Here is a 14,409-nt window from a genome sequence, read left to right as displayed (position 1 = left end):
TGATACATATTGCTAAATGTGGCCATCTGAAAAATGCTGGAATATTCTTGACTGATTTCAGATTTTTCCAAATCTTGAAATACACACACACACACACACACACACACACATAATATATATATATATATATATATATATATATATATATATATATATATATATATATATATTTATTTTTATTTTTTATGCAGGAAGGACACTAGCCAAGGGCAAAAAAAAAAAAAAAAAAAAAAAAAAAAAAAAAAAAATGCCCACTGAAATGCCAGTCCCATAAAAGGGTCCAAAGCAGTGGTAAAAAATTGAAGGATAAGTGTCTTGAAACCTCCCTCTTGAAGGAATTCAAGTCATAGGAAGGTGGAAATACAGAAGCAGGCAGGGAGTTCCAGAGTTTACCAGAGAAAGGGATGAATGATTGAGAATACTGGTCAACTCTTGTGTTAGAAAGGTGGACAGAATAGGGGTGAGAGAAAGAAGAAAGTCTTGTGCAGTGAGGCCGCGGGAGGAGGGAAGGCATGCAATCAGCAAGATCAGAAGAGCAGTTAGCATGAAAATAGCGGTAGAAGACAGCTAGAGATGCAACATTGCGGCAGTGAGATAGAAGCTGAAGACAGTCAGTTAGAGGAGGAGAGTTGATGAGACAAAAAGCTTTTGATTCCACCCTGTCTAGAAGAGCAGTATGAGTGGAACCCCCCCCAGACGTGTGAAGCATACTCCATACATGGATGGACAAGGCCCTTGTACAGAGTTAGAAGCTGGGGGGTCAGAAAAACTGGTGGAGATGTCTCAGAACGCCTAACTTCATAGAAGCTGTTTTAGCTAGAGATGAGATGTGAAGTTTCCAGTTCAGATTATAAGTAAAGGACAGACCTCTCAATGTTCAGTGTAGAAAAGGGGGTCAGTTGAGAGTCACTGAAGAAGAGAGGATAGTTGTTTGAAAGGTTGTCGAGTTGATAGATGGAGGAACTGAGTTTTTGAGGCACTGAATAATACCAAGTTTGCTCTGCCCTAATCAGAAATTTTAGAAAGATCAGAAGTCAAGCATTCTGTGGCTTCCCTGTGTGAAATGTTTACCTCCTGAAGGGTTGGATGTCTATGAAAAGACGTGTAAAAGTGCAGGGTGGTATCATCAGCGTAGGAGTGGATAGGACAAGAATGTTTACCTTATGGGTTTAGAAGATCATTAATGAATAATAAGAAGAGAGTGGGTGACAGGACAGAACCCTGAGGAATGCCACTGTTAATAGATTTAGGAGAAGAACAGTGACTGTCTACCACAGCAGCAATAGAATGGTCAGAAAGGAAACTTGAGATGAAGTTACAGAGAGAAGGATAGAAGCCGTAGGAGGGTAGTTTGGAAATCAAAGTTTTGTGCCAGACTCTATCAAAAGCTTTTGATATGTCCAAGGCAACAGCAAAAGTTTCACCAAAATCTCTAAAAGAGGATGACCAAGACTCAGTAAGGAAAGCCAGAAGATCACCAGTAGAGCGGCCTTGACAGAACCCATACTGGCGATCAGATAGAAGGTTGTAAAGTGATAGATGTTTAAGAATCTTCCTGTTGAGGTTAGATTAAAAAACTTTAGATAGGCAGGAAATTAAAGCAATAGGACAGTAGTTTGAGGGATTAGAATGGTCACCCTTTTTAGGAACAGGCTGAATGTAGGCAAACTTCCAGCAAGAAGGAAAGGTAGATGTTGAAAGACAGAGCTGAAAGAGTTTTGACTAGGCAAGGTGCAAGCACGGAGGCACAGTTTCGAAGAACAATAGAAGGGACCCCATCAGGTCCATAAGCCTTCCGAGGATTTAGGCCAGCAAGGGCATGGAAAACATCATTGTGAAGAATTTTAATAGGTAGCATGAAGTAGTCAGAGGGTGGAGGAGAGGGAGGGAAGAAGCCCAGAATCGTCCAAGGTAGAGTTTTTAGCAAAGGTTTGAGCGAAGAGTTCAGCTTTAGAAATAGATGTGATAGCAATGGTGCCATCTGGTTGAAATAAAGGAGGGAAAGAAGAAGAGGCAAAGTTGTATATATATATATATATATATATATATATATATATATATATATATATATATATATATATATATATATATATATATATATATATATATATATATATATATAATAAAAAAAAAAAATAAATAAAGAGTACGTTCTGTTGAAAATGCATCACTGAATATTCTGATTATGTTAAAAGTAATGCAGTTCACAATATTACTGCCCAATCCTGTAATGTATCAATATTACAATGTGAATAAGCAAAGATGTCTGTAACCAAAAATTGGATTTTGGTGATTTCCATATTTTAGACCTCTATAAATAATTTTTTTATTTGTACTTCCACAATCCATCCTGTCACATCCTTTCCTAGTCACCAAAACTTCTATATAAAATTTAATTACTTGCATCATCTGTTCTGCTCACATGAGGTCCTGGCAGGTCTACTCTTCACATGCCCACACCCACATCATACCTGCAGCATCTCAGCCTACATCTGCACAAAGCTTGCACCACAGGCATGTCTTTTCTCCAATGCTTAAGTATCACCATGAGTATTCTTTTACAGCAATAACACAAAACTTTATAAGAAGAAATTACAAGACAGAGTGAAAAAAACTTGGAGATGCTTCAACAAGAGAGCTCTGCAGAATTCATTAATGCCTGGCGTGTAAAGAAGTCCACATCTGTCCCATCCCACTCTGTTGTACTAGGAAGCTTAAACCCATAACATATCAACTATCTGCAATGACTAAATTTCCTGTAATTCTAATAAAATATGACTGTGCTACAACAGTCAAATGCCTCTTCTCTTACTTGTTCTTTACTCTTAGCTCTGTGGGTTACTTTAAGGCAGCATACCTACATCTCCAATTGAAACTGTCACTCACCTCTTTATCACTGGCTTGACTTTCAACTTTGTCAGACTCGACGTCTTCAACACCTTTTAAGGAAATAAAACATCAGTCACTACATCTGAAATTCTAAAGCATAAATCTAGTTCAGCAATAAGCTTTCCCAAATTTTCCCCTTTTCATTGCTTTTAAGTTCACATAAAACAGTACTGAAATTATCAATTTCCTTATAAACAGGTTAAAACCTTGCAATTTTTTTTCCAGTACCTTAAACAGAAAAGGAATAAAAAAGGTTCATAATTTCACTTCTTCCCATGAAACAGCAAGCAATTACCTTGTATAGATTCCTTAAACACTTCAAAAGGTTCCCTTTTCACATCTGAGGAACCCAAATCCCATTCCATTTCTTGTTTTGCAGTTGTTGATGGTCCTCTCTTGCCTTTCCCTCCTTTCATTTGCCTTCTCTCCTCTGTATCCTTTTTCAATGCTTTCTCTTGCTTAACTTGTGGTGGTCCCTGTGGTTCTTCAATCAGCAGGGAACAATCAAGTTCCCCAGCAATCTCTGTCATGATGTCCTCTTCCCTTACCTGGCTGATGCAAGTCCCACCGCTATCTGGAGCCTAATGTGGAGAAAGCATTACATGAACATATAGCATCAACTACAGTTACTTTCAGAGCTAAAAGGCTAGTTAAAAGGAATTAAATATGTAGAATTCATGACAAACGAAGCAGTGCCATGATCCCTTTGTCTACATACCAGCAGCAGGTCTGGAGCCACACAGGGGCCAGCAAAGGAACACACGGACTCATTGCGTTGCCGCTGTCGTCTTTGGTGCTGCCGCCGTCCCACAGCCACTGAATGTGACACTGCCTCATCCACCACCAGCTCCTCCTCATCTGATGTCTGTGGGTAAGAGAAGATTGTGTGAGGACTAGGACCTCTAGCCTGGAAAAGGCATAGGAAGAGGGAAAAATGAAAAATGTGCGAATGAGAGAGAGAGAGAGAGAGAGAGAGAGAGAGAGAGAGAGAGAGAGAGAGAGAGAGAGAGAGAGAGAGAGAGAGAGAGAGAGAGAGAGAGAGAGAGAGAGAGAGAGAGAGAGAGAGAGAGAGAGAGAGAGAATCAGAATAAAAGATGGTTGATGGATGTAAAAAATATGATCTCTCTCTCTCAATATCTTTAGTGAAATTAATTGGAAAGGAAAAATGCAATGCAAATATCCTAGTGAAGGGCTAGTTGAGAATAGACACTGTTATTTCAATAAGGGGTTTATATGTGTATTGCTACATGAAGGTACTACACCACATTGAATTTAATGAATCTAAAAAAAAAAAAAAGTGATATATTTAGGTGCTACAGATGGTACTTACTCTTACTGAGGCCTTTACTGCCATTAACATATTTCTAGCAATGTGATGTGAAGGTTTGGTGTTACTCTGATGTACAGGCAACAAAGTATTGCAAGAAATGAAAATGACTTACAACAGATGACAGCTAACTGACACAGAGTAACACAGGATGAGCAAACAAATAAAATGAATACAAGATTAATTTGACAAAGCTACCCAATGTACCCATCTGACCAGTCCTTATATGCATATATTGCTACTATGCTAGCATGAAATATAATGAGAACAATTAAAAAAACTTAACATTAGAAATATGCTGGAAAATTTAAAGTTACAAGCTCATCATATAAAGGTACACCACCAATTTACTGCCCTTTATGGTTTCAGTCTTGCCAAATAAGTACAGTGGAACCCCAGTTCTTGAATTCAATTCCTTCCTGAATGCTGTTAAAAATCCTGAAACTATTTTCCCCATAGGAATCAATGTAAAATGGATTAATCTGCTCCTGGATACCTGTCTACCCTGTCTTAGCAGCTTATGACAGACACTCCCACTGCCAAGATGGCCACTTATAACATCTCCAGCTCATAAATTATTTATCCAGAAATGACATGATGAATGAACTTAGTGACACAGAACTCATCAGAAGATATTGTTTAGACCATGTGGGTATTCTCTTTGTCACTGATCTAGTGAGAGAAACCTTACAGTGACACAGAAAGGAGCAACCCACTCACAAGCAAAATGAATATGATCATAACACTTAAACACTCTGCTGCTTGGAAAAGCTACTGCAAAAATGCAGTTGTGCAATAGTGATAGCACAGTGGGGTCATTGAGAGACTCGGGATTACTCCTGGCTCAGCTGAAAACTGTTTATTTACGTTGAGGTTCTTCAATGGGATCATATTTACCTTATTTAAGAAACTGAATTACTGTCTTACCCACTGTCTTTCCTACAAATACATAAAAACAAAGAAAATATTCATAGAAACTATAAATAAGTAATAAATGGCAGCTTTTACTGTCTTTCAGTATTTGAAATCAAGTAACTTTCTTCAAGAACTGAATTATGATAAGGCAACAGAAGCAATTAGGAGTTCAAAACTGGTTTGTTCAAAAAGGGAGGTGTTCACTAACCAAAGTTCCACTGTAATTTTGTTGGAAAAGTTGTTATATAATAAAAATTCATTAACAGATCTTTGGTCCAATGTCATGGATCAGAAACAACCACAAATCAGTAACATAAACAAAGGTGTCATCATACCATGTTACATCTAGATTGGAAATGCCCTTGTGTTACATTTTTGGGAAGGACACTGGCTCTACATGCACTGGTATTGTTCTGGCTACTGGTCTGTGACACCTGTACCTACTTGTATTAAACATTGTAGGCTCTTGTGAGTATCTACATAAACAATCACCTCTATTTCATCAATTTTGTTTGACTGTGAATTTACTGAAAATCAAGGGAAGGTGACGGCCTCTTGTAGTGCACTGAAGTCACACACACAAACTCTGCTAGTGCCACCACAAGTAAGAGTTGACCTGTCTGATGATTCAGTTCACAAGTGAATCGCATGAACTTTCAGAAACAAAGCTTACTTGCACTAGATTTTCAAGATGTTTAAAGTTCCCTACAGGTGGCAAATCATCAGCTGGTGGTGGTCAATTGGTGATGTACCTGCAGCACTAACAATATATCACAGCTATCACTGTAAGTTTGATGACAAAAAAATTAGGACTGACACATAAATAGCAGAGAAGCATTTTATCTTTGGGGGAAAAAAAAAAAAAAAAAAAAAAAAAACTTGCTTCAAACATGCTTGTAATTACTGAAACTGATATTCTACTTTTAATCACAACTATGCTGGAACAAATCTGGTAAAGCAATTGGATTCAGAAGATAAAAATTCTACTTTCTAGCTACTTAACCAAAGGAAAGACTCAACAAAGAAAATACATGAGGAATAACAACATTTCAATAAGCAAATACAGTGTTCAGATTCTGTTCCCCCCTTAGTTCAGAAAGCCACTTCTTGGCAATGCATTATGATTTGCAATACCCATGGTGCTTCTACGATAACTGTGAGGGAAATAATAATCACAGCAACACAAGAAGTGAGGGAGTAGAAAGCTTACACAAGCATGCAATTAAATGGAGAAAGATAAAGTGTGTTGATGTGCAATTGAAGCTTAACTTAATAAAAAGAACTGAAAGGGCCTTCCATAACAACCGTAACTTACCCTGCATTCTGAATGGAGAGAGGAGGGAAAAAAAAAAAAAAAAAAAAAAAAAAAAAAAAAAAAAAAAAAAAAAAAAAAAAACTTAACATAAGAAAGGGAAGTGTTTCCCTGCCTAGGTTACACATGCAACCAAGTACTACCTCTCCATTTGCCTTCTCAGCTAGACTGAACGTCAACTCAGTAAAGAAATCTTCATCTGATGCCTGCAAAAAGTTAATGGCTGTTAGATGCTGATCCACCACACAAGAGCTGTCCTCAGACACACAAGTACATAAAAATGCAAATACTTCACACACAAAAATTAGTTAATGGTATTCCACACACATACAAAAGAAGGGGTTAGGCAAACAATACTATAATATTTAACAAAAGTTAAAATAGCAAAATAAACTTTTTACATCAGCATAAAAACAAATATTAGTGCAATCATATTCAGCAATAAAGGAGCCATCCCTCTGCTTCAGCCTTCACTAGACACCCAAGCCACAGCTGCATTCACCTATGCACCTAATTCTAAATGTAACCACTACATACATCACTACCTGCAAAATGAATACTGCAATTATATATATATATATATATATATATATATATATATATATATATATATATATATATATATATATATATATATATATATATATATATATATATATATATATATATACGAGTATATATATATATATATATATATATATATATAAAATAAAATAAAATAAAATAAATAAATAAATAAATAAATAAACAAAAAAATAAAGCACAAGGCCATTATTTGTCTGCACTCCACTAAGAATACATAAATGCCAGTAAGGATATCATACAAGCTCCCAAGAATGAAAGGCTGCTGAAAGAATGCTGAAGGCAGAGCTACCCTGAATAATAACACCAATTCCAGTTGTGTCAGACACCGAGCAATGACATTGCAGCACTGGCTGCAGGATGGCTTGCTTCACCATGTCTGCATGTCAAGGCAAAGATCTACCAACAATATAATGCTTGTATTTTTCAGTGCTTCCATAACTTAAAAAAAAAAAAAAAAATGTTTGAAGATTATCCTAAGGCATAACACACTATATGTAACTGTTATTGTACAATATAAACAAATGGCTCAATGGAAAAAATATAAAGAAACTTATATTTTCCTTGTTTTGCTTCTTTCCTCTTGCTAAGTAAATCCCCTATTTCAATTTGTAAATGCTTACAGGCTGGTGCAAAATAAATTTATGATTAGGAATTTCAAGCCTATAACAACAATAACAACAACAATAACAACAACAACACCAACAACAACAATGATAATAGTAGTAATAATAATAATAATAATAATAATAATAATAATAATAATAATAATATAACAACAACAACAACAACAATGAAATAGACAAGAAAGAGACCCAATTCCCTGTTCACTAAGTATGCAATGACTAAAACCAGTCACAATTTAGATCTGGTTAAATAACATTCCTTACAACCAATACTGGCATCTATTGTGCTGATGTGTCTCAGTAAGGTGACACACAAACACCCTAAAGCTACTGACCTTTCAGGGACATGCCCATGTGATGCCTCGTAAATATGTTCATAATCTTAACTTTTTGTTCAAATATCTACCTCAAGAGTATGTACAACTATTTCTATTGCACCAGAATGCCACACACTACATACTGGGAAGTCATTCTTTGTAATGTCTTCTAAATCTTCTCTGGCATTGATCCTTGTAAGGCTTATGATTGTGATATAGTCCCTCCCATTGTCCTAAATAATTGTACCTCCATGCTTGTGTCCTGACTGGTCAAACATTACCATTCCATCTCTATCAACATTCCCTTTTGCTTCTTGCTATAATCTTGCCATGTTTGACTTTTCCCTAAGAAGGGAAACTGCTCCGATATTTCAAGCTAAAAACCTATAGCTTTGATTTCTCATCTTCCTAGAGTTTTTGAGTCTATCCTAAATAGAATTATTTAATATATGTTGCCTCACAATCCTCTTTCTGATTGACAGTATCAATCTCGAAGTGACAGTCAAGTGGAAATCATCTACTTTTCCTTGTTAAATCTTGCTCATCCTCTCATAAGGGTTTTAATGAAACTTTTACTGTTGCCTTGGATATATTAAACACTTTTGATAGTTTTAACACAAATCTTTAACCTCAAAGCTTTCCTCATACTGCTTCCATCCATCTCTCTCCAGGTGTCTGAGGCAACTGACAGTAGCCCCTTTTCTGTTCCCTCCTACTTTATCCTTATTTTCGATCCAAAGCTGGATGCTGCGTTTATGTGCGCAATGACTTAACTTGCTCTCGTGCCCACGCTCTTGAATCTTCCGAGTTTTCCACCATCTGGCTACGACTACAGAGTCATTCTCATACTAAATTTATCTGTGCTGTATACCTCTCTCCTAACTCCTCTGACTATAAGAAATTCTTTGACTACTTAACTTCCAAAGTGGAGCACATTCTGACCCTCTTCCCTTTTGCAGAGATCTCCATTCTTGGAGACTTCAATGTTCACCACCAGCTTTGGCTTTCCTCTCCCTTCACTGACCATCCTGGTGAACTAGCCAACAACTTTGCTATCCTCCATGACCTAGAGCAATTGGTGCAACACCCTACTCGTATTCCTGACTGTCTTGGAGATACGCCCAACATTCTTGACCTTTTCCTGACCTCTAATCCTTCTGCTTATGCTGTCACCCTTTCTTCTCCGTTGGGCTCCTCCGATCACAATCTCGTATCTTTATCTTGTCCTATCACTCCAATCCCTCCTCAGGATCCCCCTAAGCGAAGGTGCCTCTGGCGTTTTGCCTCTGCTAGTTGGGGGGACCTGAGGAGGTATTTTGCTGATTTTCCTTGGAATGACTACTGCTTCCGTGTCAGAGACCCGTCTTTGTGTGCTGAGCGCATAACAGAGATGATAGTGTCTGGCATGGAGGCGTACATTCCTCACTCTTTTTCTCGTCCTAAACCTTCTAAACCTTGGTTTAACACAGCTTGTTCTCGTGCTATACATGATAGAGAGGTGGCCCACAAAAGGTACTTAAGCCTTCCATCACCAGAATCTCATGCACTTTATATTTCTGCCCGGAACCATGCCAAGTCTGTTCTCCAACTAGCCAAAAACTCCTTCATTAACAGAAAATGTCAAAACCTTTCAAGATCTAACTCCCCTCGTGATTTCTGGCATCTAGCCAAAAATATCTCCAATAACTTTGCTTCTTCTTCTTTCCCTTCTCTACTTCAACCAGATGGCACCACTGCTATCACATCTATTTCTAAAGCTGAACTCTTTGCTCAAACCTTTGCTAAAAACTCTACCTTGGACGATTCTGGGCTTGTTCCTCCCTCTCCTCCACCCTCTGACTACTTCATGCCACGTATTAAAATTCTTCGTAATGATGTTTTCCATGCCCTCACTGGTCTAAACCCTCAGAAGGCTTATGGACCTGATGGGGTCCCTCCTATTGTTCTCTGAAACTGTGCCTCCGTGCTTGCACCTTGCCTAGTCAAACTCTTTCAGCTCTGTCTGTCAACATCTACCTTTCCTTCTTGCTGGATGTTTGCCTACATTCAACCTGTTCCTAAAAAGGGTGACCGCTCTAATCCCTCAAACTAACGTCCTATTGCTTTAATTTCCTGCTTATCTAAAGTTTTTGAATCTATCCTCAACAGGAAGATTCTTAAACATCTATCACTTCACAACCTTCTATCTGATCGCCAGTATGGGTTCCGTCAAGGCCACTCTACTGGTGATCTGGCTTTCCTTACTGAGTCTTGGTCATCCTCTTTTAGAGACTTTGGTGAAACTTTTGCTGTTGCCTTGGACATATCAAAAGCCTTTGATAGAGTCTGGCACAAAGCTTTGATTTCAAAACTACCCTCCTACGGTTTCTATCCTTCTCTCTGTAACTTCATCTCAAGTTTCCTTTCTGACCGTTCTATTGCTGCTGTGGTAGACGGTCACTGTTCTTCTCCTAAATCTATTAACAGTGGTGTTCCTCAGGGTTCTGTCCTGTCACCCACTCTCTTCTTATTATTCATTAATGATCTTCTAAACCAAACTTCTTGTCCTATCCACTCCTATGCTGATGATACCACCCTGCACTTTTCCACGTCTTTTCATAGACGTCCAACCCTTCAGGAGGTAAACATATCATGCAGGGAAGCCACAGAACGCCTGACTTCTGATCTTTCTAAAATTTCTGATTGGGGCAGAGCAAACTTGGTATTGTTCAATGCCTCAAAAACTCAATTCCTCCATCTATCAACTCGACACAATCTTCCAGACAACTATCCCCTCTTCTTCAATGACACTCAACTGTTCCCCTCTTCTACACTGAACATCCTCGGTCTGTCCTTTACTTATAATCTGAACTGGAAACTTCACATCTCATCTCTAGCTAAAACAGCTTCTATGAAGTTAGGTGTTCTGAGACGTCTCCGCCAGTTTTTCTCACCCCCCCAGCTGCTAACTCTGTACAAGGGCCTTATCCGTCCATGTATGGAGTATGCTTCACATGTCCTGGGGGGGTTCCACTCATACTGCTCTTCTAGACAGGGTGGAATCAAAAGCTTTTCGTCTCATCAACTCCTCTCCTCTAACTGACTGTCTTCAGCCTCTCTCTCACCGCCACAATGTTGCATCTCTAGCTGTCTTCTACCGCTATTTTCATGCCAACTGCTCTTCTGATCTTGCTAACTGCATGCCTCCCCTCCTTCCGCGGCCTCGCTGCACAAGACTTTCTTCTTTCTCTCACCCCTATTCTGTCCACCTCTCTAACACAAGAGTTAACCAGTATTCTCAATCATTCATCCCTTTCTCTGGTAAACTCTGGAACTCCCTGCCCTCTTCTGTATTTCCACCTTCCTATGACTTGAATTCCTTCAAGAGGGAGGTTTCAAGACACTTATCCACCAATTTTTGACCACTGCTTTGACCCTTTTATGGGACTGGCATTTCAGTGGGCATTTTTTTTTATTAGATTTTTGTTGCCCTTGGCCAGTATCCTTCCTACATAAAAAAAAAAAAAAAAAAAAAAAAAAAAAAAAAAAAAAAAATTATTTCAAGCTTCCATCCTCACCACTCTTATCACTGCAATGGTAGATGGCCACTGTTCTGAACCTAATAATAATGGTGTCCCACAGGGCTTCACCCAATCATGACTCTTTTCAATAATGAAATGATCTCAGCCAAATCTCTTTCCCAATTTACTCATACTGGTAATTACCCAGCATTTCTGTGTCATCTGCCAGACAACCAAGTCTGCAGCAACTAAAGAATTCACACTGAGAACCTATAAAGCACACAACTTCTGACCTATCTATAATTTCTGAATGGGGTAGAAGAAACTGTGTTGTTCAGTGCCTAAGAACTCAATACCTTCATCAACTTACTAAACATAACCTTCCATACAACTCCAGATGCACTCAACTATCCTCCTCTTAAAATATTAACTAGAAATTTCTCATCTTACTTCTAGCTAAATAGAGATTTCTAAAATCAGGTGTTCTGTGTTGTCATCCTCCAAATGGCAAACTCTATACATGTGCATCTTCTGTCTGAGTACAGGGGTCCCTTTAAATTATAAATTCTCAAAGTCTCTGCCTGTTTTGTTTTTTTCCCTTCCTGCAACTTGGAATGCTTCAATATATCTTTTAGGGAGAGAGCAGCAGTTGAATGTTTCTTTTCTTTCCCTATTATATGTGCTCTGCTGATCTTCATATATAAAAATCATTATGAAATAAATACATCACTACATATACTATCAAAAAAAAAAAAAAAAAAAAAAAAAAAAAAAAAAAAAAAAAAAAAACTAAGCTAAGGAAAATAAAATCAAGATAATTTCACAGACATCAATTACTTCCTCAATAAAAAATAAACACTAAACAGAATGAAAAACAAATACAATATAAGAAAACCTAAATGCAGGAATTCCAAATGCAGGACTCACATTTGGTTCCTTGTCACTACACAGACTCTCTGGCATCGGGGAAAGAAAGGGGAGCCTCAGTGACTGGCTCCATCTATGCACACGCTGTGTAACACTGTCCTGGCCTGGGCTATGACTCCCTGGTGGATCCATACAGACCGATGAACCATGCTGATACGTGGCATGCCAACGTCCCTTCTCTGAGGCTCTATGCTGTGTTGCACTGGGCTTGGAGGTTTGTTGGAGCCAAGTTAAAAGGTTTGAGAATGGTTTAGTTTTTCTCAGTACACTGCCACCTGAACATTCTTTTGATGGCCTGATGGGTACTGGGGAAACATCAACATTCCATCTGCTGTGGTCAAAGTCTTGGTCCACATGATTACCATCCACCTCATCTAATTTTTTATTTGTTTCCTTCAAGGCATCCAAGGTGAGGAGGACAGGAGTTGTAAAGCATAGCTGAGGAAACTGGTGAGGCTCCTTAGCATCTCTGTTACTGTAAATGTCAGAAGTGTTATCTTGGTAGGTTGGTGTGATGAAAATTGGCAGAGGTGATGAATGGACAGCTTCGAGTGAGGTGCTTTTGCAAACATCCTCATTTGGCATGGTCACTCCTGACACCTGCCCTAGATCAGTGTCATGTGCATCAGACACACTGTGAGATGGAGTCACTCCATACACACCATTTTCAATACCATTTCTATCAAACTCTTCCATGAGGCTTACAATATCACTTGGAATTACATCTTCCTCCTCAGTCCTACAATCAAAGATTTTCTCACAGTGAGCCAAGGATGGAAACATTTCTTTCTTTTGCTTTTCTCTCACCAGCCTGGGAGTGTTTGGGGTAAGGACAGAGGTGTTTGCTGAAATGCTTGGCACAACCTGTGGGGTCCTGCCTTGTGTGAGCTGCATCACTAGTCTTTCAAGTTCTTGAAGGCGCCTCTGCTGGGCACAGTTTTGTTTCTCTATTTTCCTGATTTCCTTCTGTAGTCTCACACTTTCCTCCATTGTTTTCACAATCTGAGAATTGCATTTTTCCTCAGGCTGTCTACTTGTCGATCTTTTACTTGTATCAGAGTGATGCCTGTATGTCCTGCAACCGAACCATTTCCTCCTTGACTTGATGTGGGAGTGATTGTTCACGCTCTTCTCTCTCCAAAGCACCATTTTGGTATCGAGGATGTATAACAATATTTCAGCCACTAATAATGTCAACAACTGTAAACCTCAACCCCGTCCTTGACGTATTGCTTACAATATTTGTTTTCGACTGAGATTCAGTTTGCCGCCGCCACACAGAAACATCTTGGACGCGAAGCCAGTACCCTCCATAATTTAACTTTCTAGCGTGACGCAGGAAATGAATGAATGTGTGCGTGTGTTGCTGGCCACCCTCTCGTCCTGGTGGTGGCAATCAATAACACCATGCTCGGTCAGCAAACATTCCTGATTCAGCTCAGCTAGTCATCGCCTTGCAGTTCCTGATATCCTCCTCTCAGCCGTGGCACATCTCGTGTTCCCTCACTGAACCACACCACGTATGGAATTTTTTTCTTGACTACACATTCTCTTCTGTTTTTCCTCTCAGTTCACTTCCTGCACTTCCTCGTGACGTCACTCCACCAAGAACAGGAACATCGTTTCTGCGTCGCGGTGCCGGCGATCAGTCTCTGTCCCCTTCTCTTCCTCTCGCTCACTATCAACTGTAAACATTGCCAGACACCACCTCCATCCCAGGCTCCAGCTGTCCTGCCCCTCCACCGCCACCACCACTACTGCTGGTCCTGCTGTGCCAGTGTGCCTCCACACTTTCCCACACACACACACACACACACACACACACACACGTTTTATTTTTCGTGTTTCTCATCCCATTTCAATGTTTCTTCAAATCTCCACGTCTTGGCGACAACACTTCTGTTATCATTATGCGGGCAAAACAGAAAGACGTGTACACGAGACGTGACATGCGTTCTTCCTAATTCCCGAAGTGCGTGCGTGTGTGTGTGTTAAAACTGTTGATGGGATTTGG

The 14,409-nt window shown here is 39.1% G+C and overlaps 1 protein-coding gene across 5 annotated transcripts in view; it reads right to left on the bottom strand.

The window, feature by feature from the left end:
• LOC135110214 (serine/arginine repetitive matrix protein 2-like) overlaps nt 1–14,409 on the bottom strand; it is a 52,037-nt gene that overhangs the window by 16,048 nt on the left and 21,580 nt on the right. For 2 of the 5 annotated variants that reach the window (XM_064022275.1, XM_064022276.1), the window contains 3 exons: nt 3,608–3,754; nt 3,185–3,470; nt 2,887–2,939 (listed from right to left, as the gene is read on the bottom strand). In XM_064022275.1, coding sequence (XP_063878345.1) covers nt 2,887–2,939; nt 3,185–3,470; nt 3,608–3,754 — 486 coding nt within the window. Of the gene's footprint in view, nt 1–2,886; nt 2,940–3,184; nt 3,471–3,607; nt 3,755–6,586; nt 6,650–12,395; nt 14,313–14,409 lie in introns of those variants that run through there. The other 3 variants (XM_064022272.1, XM_064022274.1, XM_064022273.1) reach the window with 3 other exon arrangements.

This window comes from Scylla paramamosain, chromosome 20 (genome assembly GCF_035594125.1).
Source record: "Scylla paramamosain isolate STU-SP2022 chromosome 20, ASM3559412v1, whole genome shotgun sequence".
Lineage (NCBI taxonomy): Eukaryota > Metazoa > Arthropoda > Malacostraca > Decapoda > Portunidae > Scylla > Scylla paramamosain.
Note: the sequence above shows the minus strand (reverse complement) of the source record. Positions and strands in the feature narration are given on the sequence as shown.